General features: G+C 36.5%; 1 protein-coding gene across 2 annotated transcripts in view; it reads left to right on the plus strand.

Annotated features, from left to right (window-relative positions):
* The window catches only part of PAK2 (p21 (RAC1) activated kinase 2), an 87,598-nt gene that overhangs the window by 45,945 nt on the left and 23,805 nt on the right, over positions 1-17,848 (plus strand). For both annotated transcript variants that reach the window (XM_055405016.2, XM_055405094.2), the window contains exons 3-7: positions 12,726-12,826; positions 13,148-13,295; positions 14,848-14,879; positions 15,828-15,935; positions 17,431-17,563. In XM_055405016.2, coding sequence (XP_055260991.1) covers positions 12,726-12,826; positions 13,148-13,295; positions 14,848-14,879; positions 15,828-15,935; positions 17,431-17,563 — 522 coding nt within the window. The remainder of the gene's footprint in view (positions 1-12,725; positions 12,827-13,147; positions 13,296-14,847; positions 14,880-15,827; positions 15,936-17,430; positions 17,564-17,848) is intronic.

Genomic DNA, 17,848 nt, shown 5'->3' on the forward strand with positions numbered 1-17,848 from the left:
GGCTCTTCTCCCTTTCCAACTCAGCCTCCTAGGAAGCTAACACCTCTGGCAGGGCCATGAGGGTTAGGAATGTGGATGTGTATGCACGTTCACGTTTGTGTAAATATAGAAATCTATCTGCAGTTGCATTCTCCTGCCTGCAACCTAAACTGCTGTTTCTCTCTCTAGTTTTATGCTAATTGCTTTTCATCTTTGGGCATTTCTTGCAGATTTTGTTCCATGATGAACATGATGTAGGAGGGCAGAGCTACACTATATAATTGGTCTATCATATTGAAACAGAAGGATAAGAGGGAAAAAAACTTTTTATTTTTAAAAATTACAGTGACCTTAAGATCTTTGCCAGCTCTAATATAAAGCCTGATCTAGAGATATTAATTTTATTTTACTCAAATTTACATCCCTTATTGTTGTCCTTACTAAACAAATGGCTAACATTTTTATTTAAAAAAGACTCTAGAGTATCTTCAGTTATTCATTATTGGTTTTAATCAATGTCACTGCAAAAATTAAGAAAATTAGAAATTATACCTTTTATATAACAACTTGACTGAATAAATATTTTTTTCACATCCCTGCTAATTATGTATCTTATGCACTCTGTGAGTTAACAGAGACTCCTTGATAAGCAAGGCAGATAGTGTCCCTGCTATGATGGCACTCATAAAAAACTACAACATATAATTACAAACTGTGGAAAGTGATAATCGGGATAGAATAAAATGTCATTTCTGGGAAGGCTTCCTAAAGAAGTGATGTTACAGCTGATGACTAAAGGATGAGTAAGTGAAAATAGGAGAATCTGGGTAATTAAAAACTGTGTCTTATGCTTAGAAAAGTATTTCAGTGGCCCAGGTACAGGACCACTGCACATTTGTGAGATCACAGCACATTTGTGGAGCTGAATACAGTCAAATGTGATTTGAAAGCAGAGAAGAAGAGAAAATAATAGCATAATGTATGTTGGAAACTCAGATAGCAGAAGAGGCTAAAGAGGTAAGTAGGGAGCAGGTCATAAAGGGCCTTGTATTCCATGCTACAGAGCTCACATTTTACCCTGTTTCCTGGGGAACCATTACAGAATTTTAAACAGGAGAAAGACCTGGTCACATTTCTGTCTTACATAGGCAAGGCTAGTAGTGTCTAGAAAATAGATTTTGTTGGAGGTCTAAGACTGAAGTTGGAGACTAGTTAGGAGGATTTTGCAGTAGTCCAGGTGAGAAATGGGCTTAACAAGTCGAGTAGTTTTGATAATGAAAATGGCAGTGAGCCATCGTCTTTGCTTATCTTTAAAAACTCTATTCTGTTAGCTAGTGTTGAGTGGTATGTGTGTTTATAAACTAAAGCAATTTTCATGTCTGATTATTCAACCTGTATGCACTTTCACCTCCAGTTGATTTTGAAGATGAGAGGCTTAGAACTGTAAATATTCTTTCTGGCCTAAAAATGTAATTCTGAGATTAGTAATAGCAGTCCTTACACCTCTGCCTGTTTCCTGGAGAATACTCTTCTACTTGATGGAACAAGTTAGGTTTGAAGGTGTTTTGGATCAAAAGAACAAAGGGGTAATCACTGATTCTGTTAAATAGAAAAGTCTTCCTTTTAAAGAAATGGAGGATTTTTTAGTTTTAGACTCTCACTTAAATGTGTAGCCTATAAGGTGTTGCCTCTTAGGATGTGGTAGTGGCATACTTAGGATCCTTTTGTGCAGCACATCACTCGGGGTTCCCACCTCTTAGCTGAAGGTTGCTGCTTGCCTGCTTGTTTTACTGTCTCATGAAGTTGAAAAATAGCTCCAAGAATCTCTTTTTCTCCAGTACACTCCAGTAAGTTGTGCAGTTTCATTAAAAGAAGTTTCTTTCCCTGGTGCATTACTTCCCATCAAGTGACCCAGTTGCTGGGTGGATATCCGGTAGATAGATAATTGTGGGTTTTCTTGTTGGTCCATTAGATCTTGGATTCTAGAGTTATAAAACAGTGATTCTGTTTACACAAAAATAACCTTCCAGCATATTGTTTGATTTGAAACATGCTTCAGTATCTTTTTGTTTTAGATAACTTTTTAATATTCTTTTTTTCTCCTGTTAGGACTGCTAACATACAGGGAGTGTTTGTGTGTATGTGTTATATTAAAACCAATTAAATTAAACAGATGTTTAGGGTATTGTGCTTTTAAGTTCTGCTTAATCATTCTCACTCCTTTCCTGAAACTCATTAGTCTGTATTCCTAATAGTAATATATAAGGAACTTTATATTAATTGTCTCTAAATTTTTCAGCATTCCCAAGTTGAAAATATTCTAAAGGTGCTAAGTCTGACTCAGTTTAGGAATTCACCCCTTAACCAGTCTAACTGGCTGGAAGTGTGTGGGATAGTAGGGCTGATGTGGCTTGAATAAATGCCTACCTTGGACCAGTCATCTGTAATCAGAATCATATAAGAAAATAGCATTTTTCTCAACTATCTACACATCAGAAGTGGAATGCTGAGCAGATTTTTTTAAAAAGAAGAAACAAATATTTTTATAAAGTACAAGAAATTGTATGTTTTTCTGACAACAGTTCACAGCCATATAAAAAGTCAACTGTTGGGACTTCCTTGGTGGTCCAGTGGATAAGTCTCCACGCCCTCAATACAGGAGGCCTGGGTTCAATCCCTGGTCAAAGAACTAAGATCCCTCATACCATAAATAAGCCTGTGCACTGCAGCAGAGACCCAGCACAGCCAAAATAAATAATAATAATTTTAAAAGTCAACTCTTAGTTTATAGTTGATTAATAAATAATTTCCTCCTGTATATAGGATGCCAGGTTAGAAGTTGAAGGACATAATTGAAAAAGTAGAGAGATTATTCACTGCCTAGTCGAAATGAGCGATGTTTATGAGCGGTGTAACTTTATGTTTCAGTAAAGGTGGTATAATTTACATTAGACTTAACAGTTGCATTTCCCTCTGGTCCTTTTCACAACCAATATGCCCTGTCCTCCTACCATAGCCTATTAGGAGAATCTTCTGGTAAAATGTGGCAGATTGACCACATGTGTCTATTTACTGTCCCTCCCTAGACACGACTAAAATGATAGTAAAAAAAAAAAAAGAATTATTTTTTCTATCACAAGGGCAAAGAGAATGAGAGAGAAGACAGTAGTATACAAGAGATTTAATACGTATTTGGAAGAGTGAAGTGGAGAAGCACTAACTGACTAAGCAGAACAGAGGAAGACATTAATCCTAAGCATTTGCAGAAGGGAATGTTTATAAGAAGTGAACCAGTTTCCTTTGTAAAAATCTCAGAAGCTCAGGATTTAGAGGTACACAGTAGTGTGTGTGTGGGTTTGTGTAATACTTAGGGTGAAAAGGGGAGAATTAGTTGAATATCTATTGGGTTGGCTGATATCTATTTGGGTTAGTTTGTTTTTTTCTGTACAATGACTTTACTGGTGCTTAGTGATCTCTAACTTCATTTGAAACAGTTTTGTTAGATTGTGTTGTGACAGCTGTCATATCAGCATGCATTTAAAAAAACTTTTCAAGGGCTTGTCTGGTAGTCCAGTGGTTAAGAGTTTCCTGCCAATGCAGGGGACACAGGTTCCATCCCTGGTCCAGGAAGATCTCACATGCCTCAGGGCAACTAAGCCCGTTGCCACAACTACTGAGCCAGCACACCTAGAGCCTGTGCTCCCCAACAAGAGAAGCCAGCACAATGAGAATCCTGCACACAGCAACAGAGACCCAGTGCAACCAAAAAGAAACAAGTAAATAAATAATTTAAAAAATTTTTTAAAAACCTTATCAAAATTGGTGAATTTTTATGTAGCCATTTTAATATTGAAAATGGAAGAAAGAAGCAACATTTTTGGCATATTATGCTTTATTATTTAAAGAAAGGTAAAAATGCAACTGAAATACAAAAATTAGATTCGTGTAGTATGTGGAGAAGGTGCTGTGACTCATCAAACATGTCAAAAGTGGTTTGCGAAGCTTCATCCTGGAGATTTCTTCCTGGACGATCATCCGCGTTCTCCTATAAACCAGTTGAAGTTTTTAGTGATCAAATTGAGACATTAATTGAGAACAGTCAACATTACATCTTGTGGGAGATAGCCAACATATTCAAAATATCCAAATCAAGTGTTGAAAATTATTTGCACCAGCTTGGCTATGTTACTTGATTTGATGTTTGGATTGGTTCCACATAGGTTAAGCGAAACGAACCTTCTTGACCATATTTCTGCATGCACTTCTCTACTTAAACATAATAAAAGCATTTCAGTTTTAAAACAAATTGTGAAAGTGGATATTGTACAAGAGTGTGAAATGGAAGATTGTGGGGCAAGCAAAATGAACCGCCACCAACCACACCAGAGGTTGGTCTTCATTCAAAGAAGGTGATGTTGTGTATATGGTGGGATTAAAAGGGAGTCCTCTATTATGAGCTCCTTCTGGAAAACCAAATTACTGAATCCAACAAATACTGCTCCCTGTTAGACCAGTTGGAAGCAGCACTTGATGAAAAGTGTCCAGAGTTAGTCAACAGAAAATGCATAATCTTCCGTCTGGGTAACACAAAATCCCTTGTTTCTTTGATGAGCAGACAAAAACTGGAAGCTCGGCTGGGAAGTTCTGTTTCATCCTCTGTATTCACCACTCATTGCACCTTCAGATGTCCCATTTATTTCAGTCTTTGCAAAATTCTCTTAATTGAAAAGATTTTCAATTCCCTGGAAGATTATGAAGGTACCTGGATCAGTTCTTTGCTCAAAAAGATAAAAAGTTTTGGGAAGATGAAATTACGAAGTTACCAGAAAAGTAGCAGAAAGTAGTAGAACAAAATGGTGATTTTTTTGAATTCATTGTTCAATAAAGTTCTTGGTGAAAGTGAAAAATGTGTCTTTTATTTTTACTTAAAAAAACCAAAGGAACTTTTTGACCAACGAACATATAGGGTGTTTTGAAGGCCCTCAGGGCCCCTTCTTTATTCCACAGTCATGAATTCCATCCTCTGGGAGAACAGAAAACAAAATCATTTATACATTTATTTGAGGAGAATTAAATCTGAGAGGCTCCTTATTCTTGTCAGAGGAGTCAGAAAGAGATAGAGAATGAAAAAAGCAGATTCAAGAATGGTAACATGCTGAACTCTTCTGCCCTGCTTTTAGAGCACTTGTACGGAGAAGGCAGTGGCAAGCCACTCCAGTACTCTTGCCTAGAAAATCCCATGGATGGAGGAGCCTGGTAGGCTGCAGTCCGTGGGGTCGCTAAGGGTCGGACACAACTGAGCGACTTCACTTTCACTTTTGACTTTCACACGTTGGAGAAGGAAATGGCAACCCACTCCAGTGTTCTTGCCTGGAGAATCCCAGGGACGGGGGAGCCTGGTGGGCTTCCGTCTGTGGGATCACACAGAGTCGGACACGACTGAAGTGACTTAGCAGTAGCAGCAACTTTGAGTCAAAGCCCTCAGACAGAGACTGGAAGATTTTTCTCAGAATAAACAGAATGTCCTGGGGAAAATATTTTGGATACTCCGCACCCATCTTTAATGAAAATGCTTACTTATCTCCTAGTTAACTTTTTAAATACTTTTTGTGCAAGTAGACAGCAAAGGATCAGTAGCTATCTTAACCCAGTTCTCTCTGACATCTAAAGAGTCAGATGATGGGCCCATATCTTTATCTCCTTTTCCTTAGGCCTCAGGAGGTTCCTTCTGCCCCAGTGTTTTGCTTAGGAGAAGACAGTTTTTAAAGCTATAATATAAAAAACCCTTAACATAAGAGTCCAAAACAACAGGGGATGAAATAGGAATGTAGAAGAAACAGCCAGGGAAAAAACCCAGCCTATACACACACATAAACTATATGATCTTCAAAGAGAGAAAGTGCATCCATGAAATGGGAAAAGTATTCTCAGATAAAAAATGGTCAGAGAACAATGAGAAGTAATTCTTAGAATATCAGCAGTTAGGATTACCAACACAAACAAAAGAAAGCAACAGGCAAAGGATTAGAAGATACTCAAGAAAAATTTCCCAGTTAAAAGTTCAAAGATGGAAAATAGGAGAGAAAAGATAACAGTTACAAGATTAGACCAAAATGCACTGATCTAACTAATAATGACAGATAGACGAAAATGACCAAATAATAGAAAAAATTTCCTAGATCTGAAGAATACTGTTTCTAGGTAGAATCAGCTCACTGATTAAAATAATACCTAAAGGATCAATTGTTTCTAAACTCTCTCCTATATGTGTAGATAGCTAAGAATCACCTATCTGTATCCCAGAATAAAGTGCACAAATATTTATTTATAGGAATACAAAAATACCTACACCTATCAAGGAAAAAAAAAGTCAATGTCTGGTACCTAGTTGACATTTTTCAGGCATGCAAAGACCCATAATTAGTACAATCCATCAATTGAAATCAGTCCTAAAATGACACGGGTGATAGAGTTAGTAGATGTGGACATTAAAGTATTACATAATTATATCCCATATGTTGAAGAATGTAAATGAAAGATTCAGCATATTAAGAAGCAAAGGGAGAGAGAAAAAAGAACAAATCAAAATTTTAGATTTGGAAAATACACTGGACAAAACTAACAATAGGCTAGATATCACAGAATAAGATTAGTGTATTTGAAAACCATAGCAACAGAAACCATCCAAAATAAAATTTAGAGAAAAAAGACTGAAACAAAAGTGAATATCCATGGTACAGTTTCAGGCAGACTAATAACTGAAGTCTCCAAAGGAGGGGAAGGGGAGACATTAAAAAAAAAAACAAACAACAAAGCAAGAACTTAAAGATCTGTTGTATAGCACAGGAACTCTATTCAGTACCCTGTAATGACCTATATGGGAAAAGAGTCTTAAAAAGGAGTGGAGATTCACTTTGGCATACACCTGAAACTGACACAACACTGTAAATCAGCTATCCTCCAGTAAAAAATTTTTTTAAAAAAACTTTTAAAAATGACTGATTCCCCATCCCCCAAATTTAATGGAAAGTATAAACCCACAGATGCAAGTTCAGTGAATTCTGAATGAACACAGGAAATATGATGAAAACTACACAGAGACACATGATCATTGTTTAAAATCAGTGGTAGAAAATCTTAGAAATGTTCAGACCTTAGGCTCAATTGTCTGTGAACCTGAAACTGCTCTAGAAAAGTAGTTTTAAAAAAAATGCTTGTTGTTATAAACCAAAAAAAAAAAACCTGTCAGGAAGAAAATACACATAGAGGAAAAAATTGCAACAGACTTTATGTAAGCAACAATGCAGCCAGAAGATAAGGAGCAGCATCTATAAAGTACTGAAAGGAAAACAAAATTGTCAGCTTATAATTGTGTATCCTGTGGAAATACCTTCTAAAACAGAAGGGGAAAGAAAACTTTCAAATATATAAAAGCTGAAAGAAGTTACCACTAGCACACCTACACTATAAGAAATGTTAAACCTAATCCTTCAGACAGAAGGAAAACGATGCCAGATGGAAATGTGCATCTACATAAAGAAATGAAAATCATTGGAAATGGTGAATGTTTTTTCTTATCTAAATTTTTAAAATGATAATTGAATTTTTAAGAAATGAAGCACTGATACATGCTTTCACATGCTGCTGCTGCTGCTGCTAAGTCACTTCAGTCGTGTCTGACTCTGTGTGACCCCATAGACGGCAGCCCATCAGGCTCCCCGGTCCCTGAGATTCTCCAGGCAAGAACACTGGAGTGGGTTGCCATTTCCTTCTCCAATGTGTGAAAGTGAAAAGTGAAAGTGAAGTCGCTCAGTTGTGTCCGAGCCTTAGCGACCCCACCGACTGCAGCCTTCCAGGCTCCTCCATACATGGGGTTTTCCAGGCAAGAGTACTAGAGTGGTTTGCCATTGCCTTCATGAATGAACCTCAAAAGTGAAAAGGGTCATTTGCAAAAGACCACATGTTGTATGAGAAACAGCCACTTCAGAGGTAAGGAGTAGATTAGTGGCTGTTTAGAACTGGGACAGAGGCAAAGGGAGCAACTGGAAGTGATTACTAACGCGTACAGGTTTTTCTTGGGGATGATGAAGGTGTTCCAAAGCTACATTGTGGTGATGGTTGCACAATTCTGTAAATCTGCTAAAACCCAGTAAATTGTACAATTTAAGTAGGAGAACTTTATGGTATATAGAAAACTATAGCTTAAAAAAACAAAGCAGACAAAAACTAATTATAAAAAATATATAGCTAATTCAAAAGAAGAAGAAGGAAGTGAAAACAGAGAATAGAGACCATTAGGAAACAAAAGGATGATGGGTTTAAACCCAGCTGTAGTAGTCATATTAAATGTAACTGATCTAGACACTCCATTTAAAAGGCAAAGAATAACAGATTGCTAAGAAACCTGTATGCAGGTCAGGAAGCAACAGTTAGAACTGGATGTGGAACAACAGACTGGTTCCAAATAGGAAAAGGAGTACGTCAACGTTGTATATTGTCACCCTGCTTATTTAACTTATATGCAGAGTACATCATGAGGAATGCTGGGCTCGAAGAAGCACAGGCTGGAATCAAGATTGCTGGGAGAAATATCAATAACCTCAGATATGCAGATGACACCACCCTTATGGCAGAAAGTGAAGAGGAACTAAAAAGCCTCTTGATGAAAGTGAAAGAGGAGAGTGAAAAAGTTGGTTTGAAGCTCAACATTCAGAAAACTAAGATCATGGCATCTGGTCCCATCACTTCATGGGAAATAGATGGAAAAACAGTGGAAACAGTGTCAGACTTTATTTTGGGGGGCTCCAAAATCACTGCAGATGCTGATTGCAGCCATGAAATTAAAAGACGCTTACTCCTTGGAAGGAAAGTTATGACCAACCTAGATAGCATATTAAAAAGCAGAGACATTACTTTGCCAACCAAGGTCCGTCTAGTCAAGGCTGTGGTTTTTCCAGTGGTCATGTATGGATGTGAGAGTTGGACTGAAGAAAGCTGAGCGCGGAAGAATTAATGCTTTTGAACTGTGGTGTTGGAGAAGACTCTTGAGAGTCCCTTGGACTACAAGGAGATCCAGTCAGTCCATTCTAAAGGAGATCAGTCTGGGTGTTCATTGGAAGGACTGATGCTAAAGCTGAAACTCCAATACTTTGGCCACCTCATGCGACGAGTTGGCTCACTGGAAAAGACTCTGACACTGGGAGGGATTGGGGGCGGGAGGAGAAGGGGACGACAGAGAATGAGATGGCTGAATGGTATCACCGACTCGATGGACATGAGTTTGAGTGAACTCCGGGAGTTGGTGATGGACAGGGAGGCCTGGCGTGCTGTGATTCATGGGGTCGCAAAGAGTCGGATACGACTGAGTGACTGAACTGAACTGAACTGAAAGCAGAGCTAAGTATATACGCAACCTATAAGAAATCCACTTTAAAAATATAAAGTCACAAAATAGGTTAAAATAAATAATTGTTTAAAGTATGCTAACAGTGGAAAGAAAACTGGACTGGCTGTGTTAATCTCAGATGAAGTAGACGTGAGACCAAGAAATATTTCTCTAAATAGTTAAAGGCTGAGGAATAAGTTATAATAATAATAGGATATATTCATCAAAATGGTTTAATCAAACTAAGTATTTATGCACTTTATAGCAGAGCTTCAAATTACATGAAGCGAATAAAGAATTTCAAGAAGAAATAGGCAAATACAGTTGCATATTCCAGTACACTGCTCATGATAATTGATAGTTTTAGCAGTTTTCTATTTTTTCTATCAAGCAACTTGACCAGTTTATAGAATATTCCATTCTTTTTAAGTGAGTGTGGAACATTTACCAGGATATCACATCTGTGGCCATTTTTAAAGTTTCAGTAAACTTAGGAAGATTCAAATCACAAAGTATATTCTATGACTGCCATGCAATTAAGTTAAAAATTAGTTCTCACTCAACAGAAAAGTTCTCTGGAAATATTTGGAAAGTAAAAACATTTCCAAAGAAATGAAGAAATTAAAGACTATTTAGAAAATATGTTAAACTGAATGCAAATGAAAGCTTAAGACACCAGTATCTGTATGATACTGCTAAAGCAGTACTTAGAGGACGTTTATAGTATTAAACATCCATTTTAGAAAAGAAAAATTTCAAATCGGTGATTTCAGTTAAGTCATTTCAATAAACTAGAAAGGAAGAGCAGGTGAGATCCTAAGTAAGTAGATGAAAAGAAGTAATAAAAGTCAATGTGTAAAATTAGTGAAATGAAAAATGCAGAAAAATCAATGAAATAAAAAGTTAATTTATTGAGAATACCAATAAAAATTGATAAAACATTTGACAAAATCCAATATTCATTTCTGATCAAAGCATTCAGCCAATTTGAAATAGAAGGAAATGCCTTTAACATTTCTGACAAACCTAGCGTGGCATCAAATTAGATGGTAAAATTAATGGCTTTTCCTAAGATCAGGAAGGATTTCCTGATTTCACCTTTCACCACTTTTATTCAGCAGTGTACTAAAGGTTCTAGCCAGTGCAAGAAAAAGAAATGAAAGGAGTCCAAAGTGGGAAGGAAGAAGTAAACCTGTCTTTATTCATCAGCAGCATGATTGAATTTTTTTAGGTAATCCTGTGATGAGGTACAAAAATGCTACTAGAACAAAAAAGTAAGGCTTCATAGTAAGGTTTCAGGATACATGATCAGTATTTAAGAATCAATTGTGTTTTTCTGTGCCATCAGTGAACAATTGAAAATCAAAATTTAAAGAACTGTACCATTTGCAATAGCATCAGACTTTTTGAAATACTGTGCCAGAAATCAGACAGAAGCAGTAACTGATCTGTACGTTGATAACTATAAAACATTGCTGAGAGGAGTGAAAAAAACCTAAATAAATGGAGAGAGTCATTACTTTCATGGATTGGAAGATACAATATTGTTATTAAATCAGTTCTTCCTAAAATGATCTATAGATTCAGTGCAGTCTCAATCAAAATCCCAGTAGACTTGTTAAAGAAAATATCAAACTTACTCTGAAATTCACATGGAAATGCAAAAGACCTAGGATGGAGCCAAACAATTTTTTAAAAAAGAAAAGGCTTATACTATATATATTAATAGTTTCAATGCTTGTTATAAAACTACAATAATCCAGTCTGATTGACATCCGTCCGTTCGTTCCGTCGCTCAGTCGTGTCCGACTCTTTGCGACCCTGTGGACTGTAGCCTACCAGGCTTCTCCGTCCATGGGATTCTCCAGGCAAGAATACTGGAGTGGGTTACCATTTCCTTCTCCAGGGCATCTTCCCGACCCAGGGATCGAACCCGGGTCTCCCGCGTTGGAGGCAGACGCTTTAACCTCTGAGCCAGACATAAAGGAGATTATTGCAACAGAGTTGAACATCCAGAAAGCCTGTGTATATATATAATCAGTTGATTTTCAACAGTAGTTCAAAATGAGAAAGTGGCATTGGTCTTCTAAATAGCAACACTGAAAATTAGAAGAAATTCAGAGGAGTGTGGTATTTTTGATCTAAATATATGTACAATTAGTTATGAGCTATCAATTAAAACAAGGATGTAGACCAAGAAGAAAAGAACATAGAATACAAAAAGTCGATTCTAGCGCAGCATAAAAGTGAAGGAATGACCTGGGACTAATAGCTCTGCCAGAAGTCTTGACATAAATTGCTGCAGATTAAGTGAAAGAATCTGAGCGCAAGGTGGTTAGGTGGAGGGAAAATATGGAACTGATGTGTTTGAATTTACAGAGATAGTTGTGGCAGAAATGTTGTAAAAATAATTGGTAGAACCACAGAAAAACTGGGAAATCTTAAAATATAACAGTTATTAACATCAATAAAAAGGAAGAGAGTTGCACAAAAAAACATGGTCCTTGTAAACTACCTGTTCACATGGTGTATGTTATCCATAATCTTAGTAATGTAAATTGCTCTTTCTAGATAAATAGTGAAAGAGGGCTTGATAGACTTTGTTTTCCAAATTGTTCAGTATGTGAAGTGTACTTTTTTATTAATGAAAGAAGCAATATTCTAAGGGACTGTCTCTTCTGTCCTGAGCACTTTTATTCAGGCCTGTTGTTGGGTCTCCATGATCCAGCGGATGTTGGCAATTTGATCTCTGGTGCCTCTGCCTTTTCTAAAACCTGCTTGGACATCTGGAAGTTCACGGTTCACATATTGCTGAAGCCTGGCTTGGAGAATTTTGAGCATGACTTTAGTAGCTTGTGAGATGAGTGCAATTGTGCGGTAGTTTGAGCATTCTTTGGCATTCCCTTTCTTTGGGATTGGAATGAAGACAGACCTTTTTCAGTCCTGTGGCCACTGCTGAGTTTTCCAATTTGCTGGCATATTGAGTGCAGCACTTTCACAGCATCATCTTTCAGGATTTGAAATAGCTCCACTGGAATCCCATCACCTCCACTAGCTTTGTTTGTAGTGATGTTTTCTAAGGCCCACTTGACTTCACATTCCAAGATGTCTGGCTCTAGTTCAGTGATCACGCCATCATGATTATCTTGGTCATGTCACTGGTTGACTATACCCTTCACTCCTCCCACTCCCTCCCCCCTCCACCCACCCCACCCCACACCCATGAGATTTCTATACTTGATTTATCAGCTTCCTATCAGCCAGTGTTTTTTAGAATAATTTTGTTCCTAGTCTGTTTGGGGAAGACTATAAGCATGATTACCAGTACCTTTTAAAAGGCTTTTTAAAAAATATCTTGTAGGAAGTAAGAAGAAAGAGAAGGAAAGACCAGAAATTTCTCCTCCGTCGGATTTTGAGCATACCATCCATGTTGGCTTTGATGCTGTTACTGGAGAATTCACTGTAAGTTTACCTAGGTGGAACGCGTTTATAAAGCAGAGCTCAAACTTTTCCTTCAAGTATTCTTTTCTGTCCACATATAAACTGTGAATTCTTAGTGCTTTTCTCTTTGTACAGAAGTGTTTGTGATTGGATGTTTCCTTTTCCTAGGGAGCTGAGGCTCTTGATTATAATTTGCAACATAGATTTAGAAACCTAGACCTTTTAGAATTTAGTCAAACCTGCAATTGTGTAGGTTGATTTGTTTTATATATTTTGTCACTTTCCTCTGGAAATTGGTTTTACTAGAGCAATTCAACTAATTTCCGAATATCTTTTCTTTAGGGCATGCCAGAACAGTGGGCTCGATTACTGCAGACCTCCAATATCACCAAACTAGAGCAGAAGAAGAATCCTCAGGCAGTGCTGGACGTCTTGAAGTTCTATGACTCTAATACAGTGAAGCAGAAGTATCTGAGCTTTACTCCTCCTGGTAAGACATCAGACCATGGTAACAGGCTCACTTAACTGGGAATGCAGAGTTATGGAGCACTTCTAGATAAAAAGATTGCTTCTGGAAAAATAAGAGCTACGCTATGGTGGTTGTCTCTACTTTTTCCCCTGCATAGATCTGCCTTTTGTAAACCAGTGGGGGCAGCTCTTATGTATAATTTAGAGTCTGGAGATTATATTAATCTCTTAGTTTTGCCAAAAGTGGATATTTTGGCCTTTTATTTATTTGTTTTTTCTCTTCACTGCTTTTGAATGAATTCCAGCAACAGATGGGAAAGAGGCTGATTTACAGACATTTTCAAACTAGAAATATATTTATTGCTAGTGCGACAGGTTATTTTACTGTATATAAATACACAGACTTTGAAGTAAAAAATGTTTTCCACTCAAAAATTGAAACCCATCACATGTATAGATATAAAACTCAAAGAATTTATTCTTCAGATTTGGAATATCATCAGGTAGGAACTGGAGAATAGTGGATTTTTTTTTTAAGTTCTTTTGTTCAAATAAGGACTAGAAAAAAAATCCATACATTATAGTCGATTATTGTGTCTCTTAAATCTCTTTGTTATGTAGGCTTCCTGCCCTCATGTTAGCATCATGCTGTCTTTTCCTTGCAGTTTGTTAAAGAATCATTTGTCCTGTTTTTCCTCAGTGTGGATTTTGCTAATTACATCATGGGTTATCATTTGTTTCTTTGCCCTCTTAAATCATACATGTAGTTTTAAGAAATAATATGATTGAGCTAAGATTATACATTTAGTTTTAATTGATTATACTTATTTGATTATATCCTTTCAGAACCAATAAGGTCCACCTGGCAAATATAGACCTTTTTACATAGTCTAGTAGTACATCCTTAGCAAAAGGTCAGATTTATTCCCAACTGCAATTAGTAAATGCAGTTAAATGAATAATGTATAAGTGAATAATTTTTTAAAATCGGTGTCTGATCAGAAAATGGTGTGTGTGTTTGTGTGTCTGAGCATTTTAAAGTATAATACAAAATTTGCTATTCTAATTCCAGAATGAATATTGTGGTATTTAGTCTTCATGAACTGTGGTTTTGCCTTCAGGGATTTGCTTTCATATTGATCAAGATTTATGTCAATAATTTTCCTTTATACAATTACTGTTGGTTTCTCTAAGTTTCTTGATAGGCAGTTTGCTGGAGAAAAATATCATTATGAATAAGTTTCTGTTTTATTTTTAATAAATATAGGTATAGTTTCCAGTAAAATTTTTTAATTAAGGTATAATTTTATGCTCTAAAATTCACCCACTTGATGTTTGCAATTCAGTGACTTTTAGCAAATTTACAGAGTTCTATTAAATTTGAGGTTTACGGTCTTATGTAAATTCTTATTTAAAAACTGATATTATTTTTCTTAAGTTTTAATTCAACTCAAAATGATATCAGTGTAAGAACATTTCACTTGCTTTGCTTTTGTCTTTTCTTCCTTTTTTGTGTAAAAGTCATTTTATTTTTTGAATTGTTCACTTAGCATTATTTTCTCTTTTGTATTCAGAGAAAGATGGCTTCCCTTCTGGAACACCAGCAGTAAGTTAATATGTTATTTCTTACAGCTCTTGTTTTAAGTTACCCAAAACAAATCTTAGTTTTTCTTTTACTTTTCAAAATAAATTAACAACCTTCAGAAATAACTACTTGATATATGCTTTTAGATAGGTACTTGATTAGTTGAGGGAACTGTGTTAAGCAAATAGAATTTCCTCTAATGATACTTAAAGTAACTAAAACTTACGATCGTTAGAGCAATTTAATTACTTTTGATAATGTTTTCATGTATAACCATGAATACAAAGAACTTGCCAGCGTTTTCCTCTGGCACCATCTTACCGAATCTAGACTATGGAAATATACTGAACAATAAGAAGCCTGTCAGAATCTTCAGAGTTGTGTGAGACTTCATCTAAGATACCATGTAAGCACAAACACCTCCTGCAAATAATAGCTGTTTTATTTTCGATTCCTCAGTTAGGAGGAAACCGTCTCCTGGAGTTATTTGAACACTATATATAATAACGTGTAAAATCCATATCTAGCACCCACCTGGCAAACAATACACTCTGTATAAAGGATAATGCCTTTCTCTTTTGCTTTGTTAGCCAACACTTTTCTGTTGAATCTGGCTGTTTTAAATAACTGAAAAACTCTGACTTATACAAAGCCCAGTCGATTTTTGTTTTTGGTCTTAACAAATGAAGTGATTGTTTACTTTTTGGGCTTGCTTAAAGGGTATAAAATTTTCTAAATAGTATTCTCTCTTAAGAATACTTGGTATTTACTGTATACATTTGTTTCATAAACTTTTCTGTAATGTATGGAATTACCTTTTAAAATGATTAGATTAGAACCAGTAAGGTTTTATTGCTTTGAAGTAAGCTAGTAAATATATTTTAAAGTATGTTAAAAAAAGAGATAGATGTATTTTCATCTATTGTTGTTTGACTGGTCTCCCTTACTTTGCTTATGTGATAAATGCAGCTGAACACCAAGGGATCGGAAACATCAGCAGTAGTAACAGAGGAAGATGACGATGATGAAGAGACTCCTCCTCCTGTTATTGCCCCACGACCAGATCATACAAAATCAGTGAGTTTCTGATTAATGAACTGGGTTGTGTGTCTGTGCATGTGAGTTTTAAAAACAGCAGTCTGTATTTGGTTTCCAGTGGTTTTTTAAAAGGGTTTCCCAGTTGGCCTCAGTGGTAAAGAATCCACCTGCCAATGCAGGATATGATCTCTGGGTCAGGAGGATTCCCTGGAGAAGTAAATGGCAACCCACTCCAGTATGCTTGCCTGGGAAATATCATAGGAGGAGATAGGCTCCTGAGGAGCCTGGTGGGCTACAGTCCACGGGGTCACAAATAGTCGGACATGACTGAGCATACATGCATGTACGATTTTTAAAAAGTCCTCCTGCTGAAAATATTTTAATATGGGGGATCTGACTAGGAGATCTTTACCTAAATACCATTCATCAAAAAACTAGTTTTTTTGAAAATTAAAATTGAATGGGTCTTTAAAAGTTAAAATGCACATTGTGTTTTCTTTCTGCATTACACCGTCTCTTCCAGAGAGCTCATCTGTTTTTCTGCCTTTCTCTGTTTATCTCAGTGCAGAAAAGTACTAAGTCTAGAACTTGGATCTTACCTCTTATCCAAAGCATGTATTTTATCTCCCATTTAACATTTCTATTAAAGCATTAGTATCGTTCAAGAGGCTCCCAGGAGTGTAATTTCTAACAGATATGGGAGAATTTTAACAATGACAATGTTAGACAGAGACAGCACGAGTCCTGTCCTCCTCCCTGTACTAACGGAGATAAAGTCAGTAGAGCATGGTGAGGTGTTGGCACAGTAAGCAGGTGTAAAACCCTGACTGCCATTGTATCCTCATCGATAAGAGCGCTCTATTTTCTTTACCATTTAGAGTTGTCTGTTTGAAATGAAATGATAGAAATTATATTTGTGTAAAAATGTTTGTGGAAATTAATAATAGTTATGCTTCCCTAGTGGTTCAGACAGAAGAGAATCTGCCTACAGTGCAGGACACTGGGTTCGATCCCTGGGTCGGGAAGATCCCCTGGAGAAGGAAATGGCAGCCCACTCCAGTATCCTTGCCTGGAGAATCCCATGGACAGAGGAGCCTGGGGGGCTACAGTACATGGGGTCGCAAAGAGTCAGACATGACTGAGTGACTGACACTTTCACATTGCAGCATCAGGATTTCCATTATTTTGCTCTTTATTTCTCTCTTGTAGAAAAAATATGATTTTTAAAGTTGTATTTCTTTCTTTTTCATTTCTGGCACATTATTTTTGATCTGACTGCACTTAAATTTCATTTACAGATCTTCTGTCTTGCTATACAAACTTGTAACATATGTTTATGATGTTCCTAAGAAAAATGTTTCACATTGCCTCTTAGTTACCAGTCTTTGGTAAAACAAGTCTGAAAGTATTACTCTCATTCTTTAGAACACTGAGAACAACTTAGTTTCTGTATCAAAGAACTGAATAGTGTGCCGGTTAAGAATACCTAAAAATATTTTTCTTTAAGTCTTAGTAATTAACTGTTTCTCTGCAGATTTATACACGATCTGTAATTGATCCTATTCCTGCACCAGTTGGTGATTCTAATGTTGATGGTGGTGCCAAGACTTCAGACAAACAGAAAAAGAAGGCCAAAATGACAGATGAAGAGATTATGGAGAAATTAAGTATGTTGCCTACATTTTACATTATTATTAAATTGTTAACAGCCCCTGAAACATTTGGCCTGGATAGGTCTTAATTTATACCTTATATTTTTGGCTTAAATTGCTTTCTCCTAGGAACAACAGCTTCTGTTAATGTAGTAAAGCCAAAATAATACTCTTCTTTGCCTGCTTATTATTATATGCCAACACATGAGCAGTGTCTTTGCAGTAGTCAGTATTTTGGGGAGCAATACTTCTTCTCAGAGGGCCAAATCGAAGGGTCCTAATTGGAAACTTTATCAAAGG

This window comes from Moschus berezovskii, chromosome 1 (genome assembly GCF_049115385.1).
Source record: "Moschus berezovskii isolate FMDL1 chromosome 1, NW_MosBer_1.0, whole genome shotgun sequence".
Lineage (NCBI taxonomy): Eukaryota > Metazoa > Chordata > Mammalia > Artiodactyla > Moschidae > Moschus > Moschus berezovskii.